The sequence below is a fragment of the Cricetulus griseus genome, chromosome 5 (genome assembly GCF_003668045.3).
Source record: "Cricetulus griseus strain 17A/GY chromosome 5, alternate assembly CriGri-PICRH-1.0, whole genome shotgun sequence".
Taxonomy (NCBI): Eukaryota; Metazoa; Chordata; class Mammalia; order Rodentia; family Cricetidae; genus Cricetulus; species Cricetulus griseus.
In genome coordinates, this window is record NC_048598.1 from 36134956 (window position 1) to 36153045 (window position 18090).

Sequence of the window (18090 nt, forward strand, 5' to 3'; positions counted from 1 at the left end):
GCACTTGGAGTGACAGCCTTTAATATCAGCACAGGAAGAGATATGTTTGGGAGGAGAGAGGAATATAAGGTGGGAGGAGACAGGAGCACAAGACAGTCTGAAGATGCAGTCTGAGGATACAGCACAGTCTGAGGAGGCAGTGCAGTCTGAGGATGCAGTCTGAGGATACAGTACAGTCTGAGGAGGCAGTGCAGTCTGAGGAGGCAGTGCAGTCTGAGGAGGCAGTGCAGTCTGAGGCGGCAGTGCAGTCTGAGGAGGCAGTGCAGTCTGAGGAGGCAGTGCAGTCTGAGGAGGCAGTGCAGTCTGAGGCGGCAGTGCAGTCTGAGGAGGCAGTGCAGTCTGAGGAGGCAGTGCAGTCTGAGGAGGCAGTGCAGTCTGAGGAGGCAGTGCAGTGTGAGATGCACTGCAGTCTGAGGATGCAGTGCAGTCTGAGGACAGGATTTGGTCTGAAGACAGGATTTGGTCTCAGACAATGCTTTGGTTTGAGCATTGTAGAGGTAAGAACTCTCTAGTGGCTGGCTGTTTTGCTTCTGTGATCCTTCAGCTTTCACTCCCTGATAGCTGGACTTTGAGTTTTTATTATTAAGACCAATTAGAATTCTTGCTACAAATGCCAATCTTTAAAATTTTCAACATTTTGAAAGATCAGTTTCCTTAAAATAGTCAACATCTTAAATAAAAATTAATTGATGGGAGTACTGGAGAGATGGCTCACCGGTTAAGAGACTGGCTGCTCTTTCACAGGACCTATGTTTGATTCCCAGCACCTCATGGAGGTTCACACCATCTGCAACTTAAGTTCCATGGTATCTGACACCCTCTTCTGGCCTCTACAGACATACATGCAGACAAAACACGCACGCACGCACGCACGCACGCACACACACAAATAACTGTGGGCTCCTGTAAAACAAAACAAAAAATAGGTTACATAGTTCTTATTCCAAGAAGGAAGAACCAGGGTGTTACGCCCAAAGTCTGGACCCCTAAAGACTACCAAGACACCAGATCTGATGCAAAAAGCAGAGTCTTTTAATTTTGAGTTGGAACCTGGGTCACTCATCCATCCAACAGAGCAGAAGCGACTTTGAACAACAATAGGGTATGGTATTTATTGTGGGCAGAGCAAGGAGGGGTCTAGGGGTCTGTAGACTGGAGAGGAACAGGGTCAGGATTGGTGTGCTTCTGAGCTGGGGGTATCTGTCCTTAGTTGATTGGTTAGTTATACCTGCAGGGAAGTTGCTATCTCTTGTGGCCGTTGCTATGATTACTGCATTCCATCCTTAATAGCAAAGTTCATCTAGAGCCTGTTAGCCTAACTTCTGATTGGTTCCTTACCATATGATAAACACTGCCACGTTTAGAGATGTAGCCTTTGCTACATCTCTGTGTGCTGACCCAGAAGAAATACTTCCCAGATTTGACCTCAATGATTTTGGTCTAAATAACCAGGGCTGATTCTTCAGTCTCAGCTAACCAGTCACAGTAATGCAAAGCTTTTACTTCAGTATACTGGCCTTTTGTTAATCACAGCTGACCAGAAACCACAGATTTTTAATTCAATTATCAAGTCAGTGACCCTGAAAGTCTTTGCTTCCCTCTGAAACTTCATAATCCAAGCCTCCTTTATCTATATTTCTCTCAACACTTTTATCTTCTAAGCTTCCCCAAAATAGTAAATCATGCTTAGAGCACGAAAAGGCTTCTCTAGCCCAAAGTTCCAAATACTTCCATAAGCTCCCCAAAACAAGCTGGCCAACTCTGTCACAGTGATACCCATTTCTTGGTACCAATTTCTGTCTTAGTTTTCTTTCTATTGCAATAATAAACACTATGGCCAAAAGCAACCTGGGGAGGAAAGTATCTTTTTTGTTCAACTAATACCAACTTTACTGTTACTTTTGTTTCTCTACATATACAACTTTTGTTTCAATATGCAATTACAGTCATTTTTCTAAAAAAGGATTTTAAGATTTATTCTAAAAAATATTTCAAATTATGTATGTCTCTTTGTGAATATGTGCATATAAGTGCAGGTGCCTGCAAAGGCCAGAGGATTTAGAACCACTGAAGCAGGAGTTACAGAGGTGCTTTTGAATCACCTAATGTAAGTACTGGGACTCAAACTCGTGTCCTCTAAGAGCAGCACATGCTCTTATCTGCTGAGCCATCTCTCCAACCCCTCTGAAAAATATTTTAAGTAACAAAACCAACCCAACAGTAGATGTACTCAACTGAACTAACAATACCGACAAAGACCACTTCTTCTCAAACACAGTCCTTTACAACTTACTATTTAGTTAACAGAGAGTATAAGTTGCTTCTCAATTTCAGGATGTTAAAATGTAAAAAGCAAAACAACAACAACAACAAAAAACTCATCTTAAAATTGGTTAAATGTGCTAGTTTAACATACTTCAATAAGAAAGAGCACTGCAGCTCAAATACTGCTGCTAATATAATTCTGAGACTTAAATTCAACTCTGATGATCTATAGCACCTCTAGATGTGTACCAGCCATGTACCTGTAAATACCAAATGGCACAGAAAAATGATCACTACATAACATTAAATGAAAATAGATATAAAATCTTGTTTAAGTAGAATGGATGAAGATGAATTGGGGTAGTTTTCTCATTACAGCATTTTGTTGGCCCGGGGGGGGGGGGGGGGGGGGGGTGCCATGAGTTTAGGTGGTTTGTGTCGAGGGGCATGTGTGTGGAGGCCAGAACTGGATGTCAGATGTGCTCCTGAGAACCTGCCAAGCAGGGCCTCCACTCAACCCAGAGCTTAATGATTTGGCTTACCCAATCAGCTAACATTTGTATGTTGAGACTATTATCCTCAATATAACAACACCTAAATGGCCTTTAAGAAGGGAATTATGGCTAGATGGGGTCAGGAACCTGGAAACTGAAAATCAAAACCCCCAGCCAAGTACTAGAAAGCAGAGAGAAAAAGAGAGAGAGAGAAGAAGGTGAGGAAGGGGGAAGGGACGAGTATTCGGGGGCAAGAACCCCAAGGTGGTTTCAGAAAAAGCAGTATGAATGGGAATACCAGACGGAAAAGTAGAGTTTCCATCAGATTAGGCTGTTAATTTCTGTAACGACAGTGGGGGAAAGCTGAGTCTGAGAATAGATTTCCACTTTGTGGTCATTATTTTGACAAGGTATTTCAGGAGTTTAATGGAAGAAGGAATAGACTTTTTTTCTCCCTCCGAGACAGGATTTCTCTGTGTGGCTGTGGCTGTCCTGAAACTCATTCTGTAGACCAGGCTGGCCTCAAACTCACAGAGATCTGCCTGCCTCTGTCTCCTGAGTGCTGAGATTAAAGGCGTGAGCCACTACCGCCCCACCTGGTGGGAACAGACTTTTTAACAAATAATTAAACAACTAGATATTCACATAAAAGGATGAAGTTGGACTATTATTTCATACTCTATGCAAACCATTAAAAAGAAACCAAAGATCTAAACGTAAGAGATAACAATAAAAGTTTTAAAACAAAAGGACCTAATTATCATATTTGATTAGACAATAGTTTCTTGAAAATGATACTAAAAACAAATAAAATTGAAAAAGTAACTAGGATTCCATCAAACTTTTAAAAATTTTAAAACAAAAACTTTGTTTCAAAGGACACTAATAATAAAGGAAAAGAAAATTCCATTGAACAGAATAAAGCATTTTCAAATCATGAATTCAGAATAGATAAACAACCCTTTCAACTCCATGACAGACAATCCTACTTTTTAAAGTAGACACAAGGCCAGCCATGGTGATACACATCTTTAATACCAGAACTCAGAGGCAGAGGTAGGAATGGGTCTCTGTGAGTTTGAGGCCAGCCTGGCCCATACAGTTAGTTCCAGGCCAGTCAGAGCTACACATGGAGACCCTGCTTAGAAGTAAGTAAGTAAGTAAGTAAGTAAGTAAATAAGTATAAATAAATAAATAAGACATGGTACCTGAATAGACAATTTCCCCACAAGCATACGTACATGATTAGAAACGGAAATCATTACCACACCTCCTGACAATCATGACCCCAATGAAACATCATTACCTATACTTTAGGATGGGCATAATAAAAAGACAAATGATAACAAGTGGTGGCAAGGATGTAGAGACTAGATCCTGCATATCCTGCTGGTGTGCATGTAAAATGGTACCACTCTTAGAAAAAAACATGTAGTCCCTCAAAGAGTCACACACAGAGCTACCATATAAAGCAGCAATTCTACTCCTAGGAACACACAGCTGAACAGGAATGAGTGTAAGTGTGTGTCCACATTCAACAGTGTTCTCAGATGTTTTATTCATAATAGACAAAAACTAAAGGGAAAAAAGAAACCCTAAGTGTCCAACAGAAGGGAGACAAATTGCAGTATATGCATACAATGGAATGTTACACAGCAATAAAAACAATAGTGTATGTAACAACAGGGATGACTCTCACAAATAATATGCTGAATGTGATAAGCCATATCCAAATGACCATACTCTGTATCATATACTGTATAATGAATACTATTACAAAGGTTTGAATTTCACCATGAGCTAGAAGTAATCAGTGATGATAAAAATCAGAGTAACAGCCATTTCAGGGTGGTATGGGAAGTGTGGAGAGTGACAGGGAGGAGCTTAAGGGAGCACACCTTCTAGTTCAGGAAACGCTGCAATTTGATATAGGAGGTAGTTACAAGGGCCAGTGCACACAGAGCTGTATCCTCAGGATTTATGTACAATGTACTTTGCTGAATCTGATTTATGCTTTAATAATTTTAAATAAAGGAAAAGTACCTATGAACAAAGGATGAGAGTTTCACAGTGGTGAGGATAAGAACTCAGTCAGACTTGGTTAGAAAATGTTCAATTCTGGCTTTCTCACTAGCTACAAGGATTCTCTAAGCTCTTGTTTTCTCCATCAGTAGGACAGAGAAAGTAGTACATGCATATTACTGGGCTGGCGTGGTGACTTAAGAGACAACTCACATGTAAACACTGGGAAAGGTTTCATGTCACTGTCACATTCAGCAGCATCACCAATGGTTTATTTACTACTCTGTAGTTTTCTCACATTTTTGAAACCTTTTACAATAGATAGTTAGCAGCAAGGTGTTCACTGAAGGCACACTGCCCTTGTGCTAATTTATAAGCCACAGTCCATGTAATTTATATATGATAAAGTCCCAGCTAGACATGGTGGCATAGGCCTTTATTCTCAGCACTTGGGAGGGGAGGCAGGAGGACTGCTGTAATTCAAAGCCAGCCTAGTCTACATAGTGAGATCCATGACAGACAGGGCTACATTGAGAAATTGTAATTCAAAACAAAAACAAATAAATCTTAAGAAGTCTTTAAATACTTCTACTCACCTAAGCAAAATGTTTCTCTTTTGATCTGTGTTACACCCATTGCACAGATGAATACTCACACCCACAGAATCTCACACTCCCCCATCCCATTTATTGCCTTGATACTACTTCTTTATTCAAATCTGAGACTACCTACCATTCAATCTTTGACATCCAAATGTCTTTTAATGTTGTCTTAGTTAGTTTTACTCTCAACTTGATGATCTAGAGCTCTGGCCCATGGCCATCTCTGGGAAAGATTGTCTTAACTAATGAAGGACGAGAGGAGAGCCCCGCTGCCTGTGGGTGGGGCCATCCCTGGGTAGGTGGTCCTTGACTACAGGGAAAAGCTAGCTGAGCATCATTCCTTCATGGCTTCCCCTCTAGTCCCTACTTGAGTTTCATCCCTGCTTCCCCTCAGTGATGGACTGGGACCTGGAAGTTTAAGCCGAAATGAACACCCCCCCGCCCCCGCAAAAGCTGCTTTTGATCAGAGTTTTATTACAGCAACAGAGCTATCAAGACCATATGTTTATGGGATACTTTCAAGAACTTAAAATGACTCATGAAGAAGAGCACATGGAATGTATGTACACACACTTACACACACACACACACACACACACACACACACACACACACACACACACGGCGCGCGCGCACACACACACTTATCCTAATGCCAAATGTGACAATAATCTAACTTCCAAAGTGGAACCAAAAGTCAAAACTGAGTAGAACAAACAAAATATTTGTTAGTACACAGCTAACAGATGAAATCATAAAGGCTTTCTTAGAAATAAACATTAGTTCCAACCTCGGCAGAGCCACGGAATACGGCCACTGCAGTTCCCTAAAGGAATTTATGAGAGAGACTGAAGGCTACAAGGACGGGAATACACCCAATAGAACTGACACGGCTCTAATTACTTCATTCCAGACTCACAGTAAAAGTTATTCTTCAGATAGTTGATAACATCAGCCTGCCTGTGCTGGGTTAGTACCAAGATCTATGGCCAAGCAAATAGTTCTAATAAAATTGATTTTCCTTTTTGGCAACCAATAAGCCAGTCAATAATAATATTGTTTAAGAAAGATTGAGTCATGAGAGAGATGAACCTCTCCTTCAATTTATTACATTTGCATTGTCTATATTTGAAAAGCGCTTTCAATAACAAAACCAAAAGAGAAGCGACAGTGGGAAAGCTACCCTGAGACCTAATCGGCTGAAGCCCTCTGACTTGGAAGCATGTTATCAAGTCTAACTGACAAAGCCAAGAGCATTCCCATTAATTGGCGCTAGACAGATCAGATTATAGTCATCAAGAACAATGTTTTATAAAGGACGGGAGCAACATAAAATGACCACGTGGATGCAGGGGGCAAGGAAAACACTGTGCCAGGCAACAGGCCATCCTAACCAATTTGTCCTAAAACCCACATGGAACCTCAGCTCTGCACTGAAACTTGTGTTCAGTCAACAATACTCTAGGAAGCCACACAAGGCAGGGTTTGGGACTGTTTTGTACTACTCCAACAACAGAACTGGCAAAAAACCTCAGACAATGCCTAACATGGAACACTTTCCTTTAAAATAGCCTAGAATTATTTACAATCATGTAAAGACATGAATGCACCCACAGGTTCCTGCTGTTTGCTTTAACTAAGTGGAGGCAGTGGCTCAGGAAGGCAACAGTAGGAAGACAACTCCAAACATTAACAAACAGAGAAGCAAAATTGTAGAAAAAAATTCTGAATGAACAGTGAAGAAACTGTCTTATCCAATGTTAAAACATCTGAAACTATGCTCTTTAAAGGGTGTGGCCTAAGAACACACAGAAACACAGAATAATGAGAAGGAAGGGCAAGTCCAGAAATAGACTGAGATGAGGACCAGATATATGGTAGGGAAGACGCTGCAAGTCCCAATAAGCAAAAATGAACATTCAATAAACATTAGAACAACCTGCTAGGCATCTGGATAAAATAAAATCTCTATCAACATATATAAGACAAAGGGTAATTCTAGATGGCCCAAAGAAACCACGAAAGGGAGAAAGTTCCAGAAGAAACCATGAGGAACAGTTTTAACATGACCTATGTATATTAAAACTTTGTCTTGATATATAAAATGTTTCTATAACCTTTTGGAATTATCAATCTAATAATTAGGCAAAAGACATGAACAAGTAGTTTGTAAAGTAAAATATAAACTTTAAAATATAACAAAAAAGCCAGGCAGTGGTAGTACAAGCCTTTAATACCAGTGCTCGAGAGGGAGAGACAGGCAGATCTCTGAGTTAGATGCTAGCCTGGTCTAAAGAGTGAATTCCAGGATAGCCAGGGCTACACAGAGAAATCTGTCTCAAATACACACACACACACACACACACACACACAGAGTTTGGTCATTAGGTAAAGGCATATCAAAACCATATAATCATGTAGTTAAGTTACATCCACTAGGGTGGCTATTTTAAAAAGAAGGAAAAATAAGGATGGGTGAAGTTGGAAGTTGTGAACACTGGTGGTGGGGGTGTAAAGAGATTCCCCAAAATTTACATGTGAAAAAAATTACATGTTAAATTACCAAAAAATTGGGGCTGAAGAGATGGCTCAGCAGATGTGGGTAGTTGTTGCTATTGTAGACAACCTGGGTTCAATTCTCAGCTTACACACACAGTAAGTAGCTCACAACTGTCGGTAACTACAGTTGTATCTAGTAGCCTCCAAAGACACCAGGCACACACTTGGTGCACATACATATTTGCCTGCAAACTACTTTTACATGTAAAATAAAAAGAAATCCAGAAAAAAAAGTTATCATAACATTCCAGCATTCTACCCTTAGGTTAGATAACCAGAATAACTGAAAGGAGGCATCAGAAGTAAGCATTAAAGCAGGAAAAACACAAATGTTTGTAACATTATTACAACTGTCAAAAGTTAGAAGCAATAACATTGTCCATCAACTGATGAGTAGATAAAGAAAAGATGGGATGCTCATGTATTAAAATCCAGCCATAAAAACGAAGGCAGTCCTGTGGCATGCTCTAACAGAAACACACCTTGAGACTATATTATGTGAAAGAAACAAAATAGGAAAGCACTTATTTCATGATTCCATTTACATAACATACCACACAGAAAAAAGCAGATTAGTGCCAGGTGGGGGTGGCGAAGGCGGCACATGCCTTTAATCCCAGGCAGAGGCAGGTAGATCTAAGGCCAGCCTGGTGGTCTACAGAGCTAGTTCTGGGACAACCAGGGCTATACACAGACAAACTCTGTCTCAAAAAAAAAAAAAAAAGGTTGCCATGTTTGGGGCTGGAAGAAAGCAGAAGCAACTGTGAAAGTGCTACAGGGTTTCCCACTGGATGATGATGATGGCAACACTATGGGGCTGCAGTGACATATGCCTGAAGACATCTCACCTCAAACATTTTCTTATGAGAATTTTACTCCAGCTTTTTTTTTTTTTTTTTTTTTTTTTTTTTTTTTTTTTTTAAGCTCCCTTTAGGGACTGGAGAGATGACTCAGTGCCTAAGAGCACTGGCTGCTCTTCAGAGGATAGGGGTTGGATTCCCAAGACTCACAGCCCTCTGTAACTCCATCTCAGAGGATCCAGTACCCTCTTCTGGCCTTCCTGGGCACTGCACACATGCGATGCATAAACATACATACAGGCAAAACACCCATATACTTACAATAAAAACTAACGAACCTTAATTAAAAAGAAGAAAAGCAAGCTCATTTAAAACTACTCTTACCTGACAATTAATGTCAGCTTCATACTGTAGCAAGACTGTGACTAGTTCCTTATGTCCTCGGTCACATGCCCAGTGGAGCATAGCTCTGCCCTACAAGTAGGAGACAATGAAGGAACTTGTTAATCTATGTGTGGAGCCATACAGAGTTCATATGCTAAGAAAGATGGGGAAAGAGATATATAAAACTGTAGATTAATTATTTTAAGGGTGATACAAAATGCACTAAGGGAAAACGATAGACATGCAATGGGAAACCCCAAGTTCTACTTCTAATCTATCAAACACAAGCCCAGTAATTTCTTTGGTATAATCAATTTCCTTATCTGAAGAATGGAAAATGGCACTATAAGCGACAAAATCAATAAATATGAATTGGGGTGGCAAAATGGCTTAGCCCATAAAGATGCCTGCTACCAAACCTGATGACCCGAATTCCATTTCCAGAATTTACATAATGGAAGAGAACCAACTGTGATAAGCTTGATCTCTGTGCAGATGCATACATGTGCACATATATGCACAAATATATAAGATATATTTGTTGAATCAATAACCTTACTACTGAGCATCTCTCCAGTTCATGACACATTACTTTTGACATAACCAAGATTTGAAATTACTATTAATGTGTTATTCCTCTTTTTGACTGCCTGAAAATCATGGTATATCTAATAAATGAAGCCTACTTGGCCCTCCAAACAGACAAGCCCCCAAAGTTGCAGACTTCTTCTGAATAATGGGAGATGTATGGCAGAAACTGTACTCTAAGGGTGACAGTGATGTTCTTATAAAGAATAAGATGCTTTCCCGCATGAAACTGAAACGCCTGACTGTCACTGTAGAAAACATTTAAATATATAAAAGTTGGGACAAGGATGACTTTAAAAGTCACCCTCCAAGGTGCTTTTCTAAACCCACCTACACTGTTTTTATCATTTAGACTCTCTTGATATATTAATTCAACTAATTGAATACATAGCTAGAACAACTCCTTCCTTACAGATTTCCTTTTTTGTTTTCATGTGTTTGATTTTCTTTTATTTACCTGTATCTGTTTTCTTACACAAAATCCTAAAAGAATTTTGCACACATAAAATTATAAAAGAGGGAAACAAAAGTTTGAAAATGTGGGCCAATCAACCCTATATGGTGGCGCACACCTTTAGTCCCTGCACTAGGAAAGCAGAGGCAGGTTGATCTCTGTGAGTTCAAGGCCACCCTGGTTTACATAGCAAGTTCCAGAATTCAATAAAGAGACGGAGTAGGAGGAGAAAGAGAGGAAGGAGGAGGAAAAGAAAGAAGGAAGAAGAGGAGTCAGATAAAAAAGTTCATCATTTTTAGTCCCAGCTTTATTTAGAGTAGGTATAAACTATTAATAAGAATCACGGTGTGTGACATGCTTCCAGAGTGCACATACGAGAACTGTATCACAATAGGAAAACATAATACTATGTGCTTTTACAACAAGATGAATAGAAATTTCTACTTCTCAAGCAGCCTCCTGATTTTTCCTTAGGTCTGACCCAATCATGTTTCACCAACTAATGCTCAACTATGAATCCTTAGCTGTTCTGATGGTAGAGTAGATGAGCAGCACTTTCACCGTTAATGGGGGTTATATTTTAAATTTGTCACACGTGGTGCCAAACTTTACTTTAGGGGAAGCACCTGTGACTGGACCTCAGGGGTGAGTTTCCCTTTGGATGCATTTTCCAGAAAGATGGCACACAGTCGTGGTTTAAGAAGGATGATGCACTCGCAGACATTTGCACTATGCTTTTTAACACATGTTCTGACCTGCAATGTAATTAATTTTTGTAACACATTATTTTAATGGTACACTAATTAACCTTGAATTAGAATAAATTCTCTGACAATGACTTTGTACAAGTGCTAGAGAGATCCACATTAAGACCACCTAGTGATCAATACTTTATACAGTATTAAAAAGCTCTAAGCAAGAATAGAATAAACATTTACAAACAGATAAAACAAAGCAGCCTTTGGGACTGTCACCTTCATGATACTGTAAAATTAAATGACTAAAGATCAGGACAGCAAGATGTCTGTGCCGTTTATTTCCTCAAATTATGACATTATGCTCTCATTTTAGATTATTTTCCAGTAATGACATGACCAGTAACACAGAGATGCAGCCACAAAGCGGATTATGACAAGCTCAGGAGAGAAACACCCATGGTTTCTTTGTTAACAACGTCATACACAGGGCAACAGAATGCAACAGATAAATTATTGTGGGTACAAGAGTCCCCAGGCTCTCCTTCAGGAAGAAAAGTATGAATTAGGTATATATTAAAACTACATTTGCTCAAAAACTTCTTTCAAATTTATTCTGTAATTCTGTATGAGTAATATAATCTCTTACAAATCTTTGAGTTAAGTATATTTCTTGCTAATACAAGATATGACAAGTCTTTGTTTCTACTTTTTAAAACCTTATTAGAAAAAAAATCTTAGTAATACATAGGAGAGGAGGAGGTTACTAAAAAGGATTCTGCTGCCTCAGAATATTCTGGGTTAATTCTGTAATTCAAATACAGTATGTGTAGGTAGGTAAAGTTCTCATCTATTAACCAATGGTGCTAACCATTCCCTCCCTTAGACAGACAAATGACTCCAAAGTGCTTCAGAAGTGCACAGTAGCAGCTAACCTATTAAGTGATATTGCTTTCATACCTTCTGGAAAACAGAGTGGGTCTTAATAATTTAAATGCTTCTTTGATATCCTTACTTGTCCTAAACCATACAGAATTTTTAAATGAGATTTTTTTTTTCCTGGAGACCACAAAATTAAATGTAGATACTGTATTAAGAAATGAGTATTCTTTATGGTATTTGGAGATCAGATACAAAGTATATGTACCCTATCTAGGCAGGTAAAACCCCCCCCACACACACACACATGCGCATGCACACCATGGTAAAGCTGCTATGTGTAAGTTTTTGCCATTGTGTCAAATATTTATGGTAGGGTATCATATAACTAGCAGATGAAATGCTGTAAAAAAGTAGCCAGACAAAAGAAGGCAGATAGATGTGTTGTAAGTCATTTAGAATACCAATACAGAGAATGGGGAGTGCCCTGAAGGCAGACTGCTGTCAGAAATGGCCTCTGGACATGGACATCAACAGGAACAGGGTCATGGTAAATTGGAACTTCCACATTACAGACAGTGGGAAGTGGATGACACAATCAGACCTGACCAGGAGAGGCTTGCTGCAAGAGAGCTGAGGATTCCTGGGCTGGTGAGCAGGATGAAGACACGGGTGGCTTTGCAAACCATGATTCCTGCACGGTATACTGATAACAGGATCCAGGTGAGGATTCATTGTATTTGTGGGAGCTGACTACTGCCTAGAGTCCCAGAGTAGTATGTGCCACTGAAGAGAGCTCCTGGAATTACCTTGCGACTTCTCTTCCATAAGAAGAAGATTTCTTAACTATAGCATACTAGTCTGTATGCTTGTTTCTGAAAGAATAATTTTATGGCTCAATAAAGCAAGTGAAAGCTGTCGGGCAGTGGTGGCCCATGCCTTTGGACCCAGCACTCAGGAGGCAGAAGCAGGCAGATCCCTGTGAGACCATCCTGGTCTATAAGAGCTAGTTCAAGGACAGCCTCCAAAGCCACAGAGAAACCCTGTCTCGAAAAAAACAAATAATAATAATAAAAAAAGTGAAACCTTTGTTTTTGCCTTTTTTGTAACTCAATATATTTTTTAAAAAATTAAAAAAAATACTTGTGAGGCAGAAGCAGGTTAATTTCTGAGTTTGAAGCCTACCTAGTTTACAAGCAGGGCTACAAAGAGAAATCTAGTCTCAACAACAACAACAACAGTAACAATAGTAAATTAGGTAGATGGGGACTTAGTGTGTACAGAGTTGAAGTCACTGAAGGAGATGAAAAGTTTCAGAGATGGGTAAGGTGATGCCTGCATGGAACTATCCACATAAAAACAGCAGCAATGGTAAATTGTGTTTTTGTTGACCATTAATTTAAGAAATAAGATGTCAAAGTTCATATGAGTTAAGCTACTTTTGATATTTTCTGATTCTGTGTTAAGTATGAGTTTCTGATGAATGTCTGTAGCCATTTTGCTAATAAAAATTATTGCTACTGATTTTTTAATGCCATTGTCTGTATCAATACAAACATGCATAATTAGGGAGTTAGTAACACATTTCTCAGTCAGTGTGAAACACAGAAGTTCCTTCAATTTTTTTCTTCCCTTCCTTTACAAATCTTAAATAACAGCATAAATTTAGCTTCAGTACAAAGGCTACTTAAGTCTTTACTTCTCTGCTGGGTCAACACTGCCAGTTTAATTATAGTTTTCAAGCAGTTTCTTGAGCCAAAAATGCATATTATATTATATTATGCCATGAACCACAGATTTAAAATAAAGCAAGGGGAAGCAATGGGGCCAACAGAAGGTGATCTTCAAAATATTGAAAAGAATCAACATATATAGAAAGTAGCTAATGGTATCACTATGGCTTGGAAGGTCAGAAGGGAAGAACTTCACCAAAGCAGTAGGTTGCAGAAAGTACAGAAAATTAAGAACTGTGAGCACATGGGCTTAATGTAGGACCTGCCCTGAGAAAATGTCCTCTGCCTTGCTAACACAACACTACTTGTATTCTAAGTTAGACTTAAATTACTGTAAAGATTTGAAATACTACTGGATATCATGGGTGAATGTTACTTAGTGTTTATTTATGGAACTTATCTGAGAAATAATAGGAAAGACAAGGATTATATATAAGTTGTGCCCATTTTCACAGTAATCTCCTTATACTATACATATACGTTACAAATTATTTACACCTTCTTTCCACCTTAAAAGATCTGTTTTTGACTCAGCTCGGGCAGGTGCAAGCCACCCAAAGGCCAGCCTGGGTCCTCAAGCTGACCCTGACAGCATAAGGGAGCTGGCTCCACCTGTCGCCTGAGGTGGGGTGACTCCAGTGCCTAGACTGACCAGCTGGGCCTGGGGTTGGCTCACCCTAACATTCTACCCTATCTAGGACCAGCTGGAGCTCATAAAGGGACTGGTCCTGTGCAAGGATACCTACAGGATCTGACAGGAGTTCCAGGGAGGATCCAGTGGTGATGGTGATGGTGTACCAGAAACCAGAGGCCTTGAACCAGACCAACGCTTCCATGCAATTAACATTTGCAAGTAAAGCTGATTGGGAAAAAGGGTATATTGTGGGGCACACTGAGGCTCCCAATGCCACCAGGACGAATGAAGAGGTGTTGGAGAGGCAGGAAAGATGGAGGGTGGAAGAGGGTTTTTTTTGGGGGGGTTGAGAGGGGGTCTTTGTTATCTTGCATTGTCTTGGTTTCAATTTTTAAAAATTATTGGGGGGGTGCTGCAGGGGTGAGGGGAAGATATGCATGGACTTCAAGGTGAATGGAATTAAGAGTGCATGATGTGAAATCCCCAAAGAGTCAATAAAGATATTATGTTAGATACAAACATTTTAAAAAGAGACTTTCTTGATGCTGGAGAGATGGAGCAAAGGTTAAGAGCACTTGCTGCTCTTCCAGGGGACGAAAGTTTGGTTCCTTGTACCCTCACTGGGTGTCTCACAAGTGCCTATAACTCCAGCTCCAGGGGATCTGATGCCTTTTCCTGGTCTCCCTCCAATGACATCACTACCCATGTAATAGACACTCACATAAACACAGACACAAACACACATAAATAAAAATAAAAGTAAGTCTCTGTGGAAAATAAGATACTCTCTTGGAGTAACTGTGAATGCTTAGCATATGTGAAGGGCTGTGGCAATATGGTCAAATACAAAACCTGAGCCAGCAAAGGAAATGAAGACCAATCTTATGACACTCACCCCTCCATGTTCTCTTCATATTCTCAAGTTCTGAACATTTCCAGATATTAAAATTACAGTAAAATTTATAATTTAAATGTTAAAGCCCATGTTATAAACTTGTGCTCCGAAACACCTGACAGAAAAACTTCCTGAGCAGAAGGAATAACTACAAGACCCTTTTTCTTATGTAAAATAATATCCCCTAATTATGTCAATTAGAAAGAACATGTTATCTTCTCAAATTAGAAATACATGGCTGAATGGTGGTAGCATATGCCTTTAATCCCAGCACTGGGGATGTAGAGGCAGAAGGATCTCTGAGAGTTCGAGGTCAGCCTGGTCTACATAGTGAGTTCCAGAAGAGCCAGGGCCATTACACAGGGAAGCCATCTTGAAAAACCAAAAGAATAAAAAGGAAAGTAAGTTATGCCTTGGGTGGTAGGTATGATCATATTACATTTAATACATGTATGGAATTCTCAAACAATAGAAAAAGTCTTTGAAAAAAATGTATGCCTTGGCTGGAGAGATGGTTCAGTGGTTAAGAGCACTGACTGTTCTTCCATAGGACCCAGATTCAATTCTCAGCACTCACATGATAGCTCACATCTGTCTGTAACTCCAGTTTCAGGTGATCTGGTGTTCTCACACAGACATGCAGGCAAATCACCAAGGCACATAAAATAAAAATAAAATTAAAAAAAATGTATGCCTTGAGTTGAAGGTGTAGTCCAAAGTCTAGTACATGAGAGGCCCTAGGTTCAACCACACAGCAAAACAAAAAAGTGTAAGGAAAGAAAGGAAACAAACACCACTCATTTAAAAAGGCATTTCACATATATCTGTTCTTAAATTATGACAGTCAGCTTCAAAGATCTGCAGCTCAGGAAAATGATTAATAAATTTAGAATAATTTAACAATTTATTGTGTCATTTTAATGTATAGTTCATGTTATGCATTCTTTTCACTTATGACTATAATTAAGGTTATATAGCTCACAGAAAATTTTACACAAAAGAAATGTAATTTTTAGTCACAGAAGGGCAAGACTAAAATTCTTTGAACCTGTTAGGTGAACATTTTCAATCAAAATGATAAAATCTCCTACACAATTTGTACAGAAGTTCAAACATTAGGAACGTAAACAGGCTATCCATTCATAACTGACCGTCCTTCTCAGCTCAGAAGCACAATTCTGAGGGTACACACGTTCAGTCTATCAAGACTCTCCAAACGGTTCTACTTGTTAGAGCTTTAAATGCCATGAAGCACTATAATTTATTTCATTTAAGATGTCGGAATTGATTCTGATTTTAAGCTCCAGCTCCCCATGTTGTTAAATTAATTCATACAAATCCCTGATTGATAATAAAGGCCTTGCCATCAGTATTCAAAGCTCAGCTCACGTTGTCATGGCTGAGAAGGCAGAAATCTGCTTGGAGCAATGAGAGAACCCAACTGAATTCTTGGCGTCTCAGTCTATGAATGTGTAAGCACTTCATCTGTTCATGGAAGCACAATGTTCTGGCAGGCTGGGGGAGCAGCAGCTGCATGAGAAGCAAACTGGAAGAGCTGAGCAGCAATGCTGCATCAAACACTGAGTGGTCAAGCAACAACTTCCAAGCTCATTTAGTTTTCAGTTCAAAAATATGTTATTTAGTAGATATAAGCAGTTTCTGTTCTGGGCAATTATTCTGACTACCCAATAATCTTTGCAGACGTTACACATGGATATGACCTCTATAACTATTTAGGAAGGGAGGAGGAAGAAAGGGAGGGAGGGAGGGAGGGAGGGAGGGAGGGAGGGAGGGCTGCAGTTGCTTCAAACTAAAATGAGCAAGGCCCCTGAATTGGCTTCTCCTGCTTTGTTTATCCTTCCTAAATGTACAGCTGAGAATGCCCTGCTGGACTCAATTCCTACTTGGCAGCTGTCTGTCTGTATCAGAAAAGCAAATGTACATCTCTGAATGTTAGCTTACTTATGAAATTAGAGTGAATCTACTACAAAGGATTCCTGTGAATGTGGTAGAGTAAGAAGCAGAAGTGCTCTGCAAACTCTTGACACTGTGTAAAGTACTGTTAGTCAAAAGATAAAAAGATTAATAGGGAGCTGGGTGTTGGTGGCACAGGCCTTTAATTCTAGGTATTCGGGAAGCAGAGGCAGGCAGATCTCTGTGGGTTCGAGGCCAGCCTGGTCTACAGAGTAAGTTCCAGGACAGGCTCCAAAACAATACAGAGAAACCCTGTCTGGAAAAACAAAACAAACAAATGTATCTTTCCAATGGAATATGGATCTTGAAAAATTAGTTTCTTCATGTATCTCTTCAATTTTCTCTCGCTTTTTATTCATATTAAGAATAACTAACAAAGCTGAAAATCATGCAGTGTGTACTATTAGGTACCATTTACACACAGTTATTAACTCTCAAATACTCAAAGATCCCAGGGCACATACTGTTATCTCCATCTACTTCTTAGTAGAGGCAGAGTAAGCTTATCGTAAGTTATACAGCTTGGAAGTGGCAGAGCCAGGGCTAGAACCCATGTAGTGGAGCCTTTACCATTACTGCATTTACCATCTCTACCTACTCATTCACTAATTCATTAAGTACGCAGGGAGTATGCTGAGAATTTTGACAGATTTTCAATGAGATCTCAAGCCATTTCTACCTTTTTTTTTTAAAAAATGAAGATACTAAAAGAAATGGACCACAAAAATGGGAAAATAATAATAAAAAAGAAAGGTATGAAGGAGATGCGCCAGGAAATCAGGAAAGTAAACAATAAGAGAGAAAGTCATAGGACCCAGAAAACAAATAAAGCCAGGCAAAGGGAGAAGAGAAACTTCAAAACAATAACAAAGAAAAGGCCCAGGATAACATCCACAGATCAACTAGTCCAGACTGGAGATGAAGAAGGAAGGGGCGCCCCAGAAGGTACAGATCTAAGACAAATGGCATGTCCAATCTCTGGTAGTGCACCAAGGGGAGTTTATTAATTCTTTTGAGCAACCCAAGGAGAGAACTCATGGTAGGAACAGAGAAAACTAGGGCAGTGAAAAACAATTATAGAAGTTATTACTGACTTTAAGGAAAACAAATGT

At 39.5% G+C, this 18090-nt stretch overlaps 1 protein-coding gene across 4 annotated transcripts in view; it reads right to left on the bottom strand.

The window, feature by feature from the left end:
- Positions 1–18090, bottom strand: part of Acbd6 (acyl-CoA binding domain containing 6) — a 139643-nt gene that overhangs the window by 61640 nt on the left and 59913 nt on the right. For 3 of the 4 annotated variants that reach the window (XR_003485678.2, XM_027417341.2, XM_027417343.2), the window contains one exon: positions 9127–9216. The exons of the other annotated variant lie outside the window; for it this stretch is intronic. Coding sequence is in view for 2 of the 3 variants with exons in the window: in XM_027417341.2 (XP_027273142.1) it covers positions 9127–9216 (90 nt within the window). In the remaining variant the exon portion in view is untranslated. The remainder of the gene's footprint in view (positions 1–9126; positions 9217–18090) is intronic. 4 annotated transcript variants of the gene reach the window in all.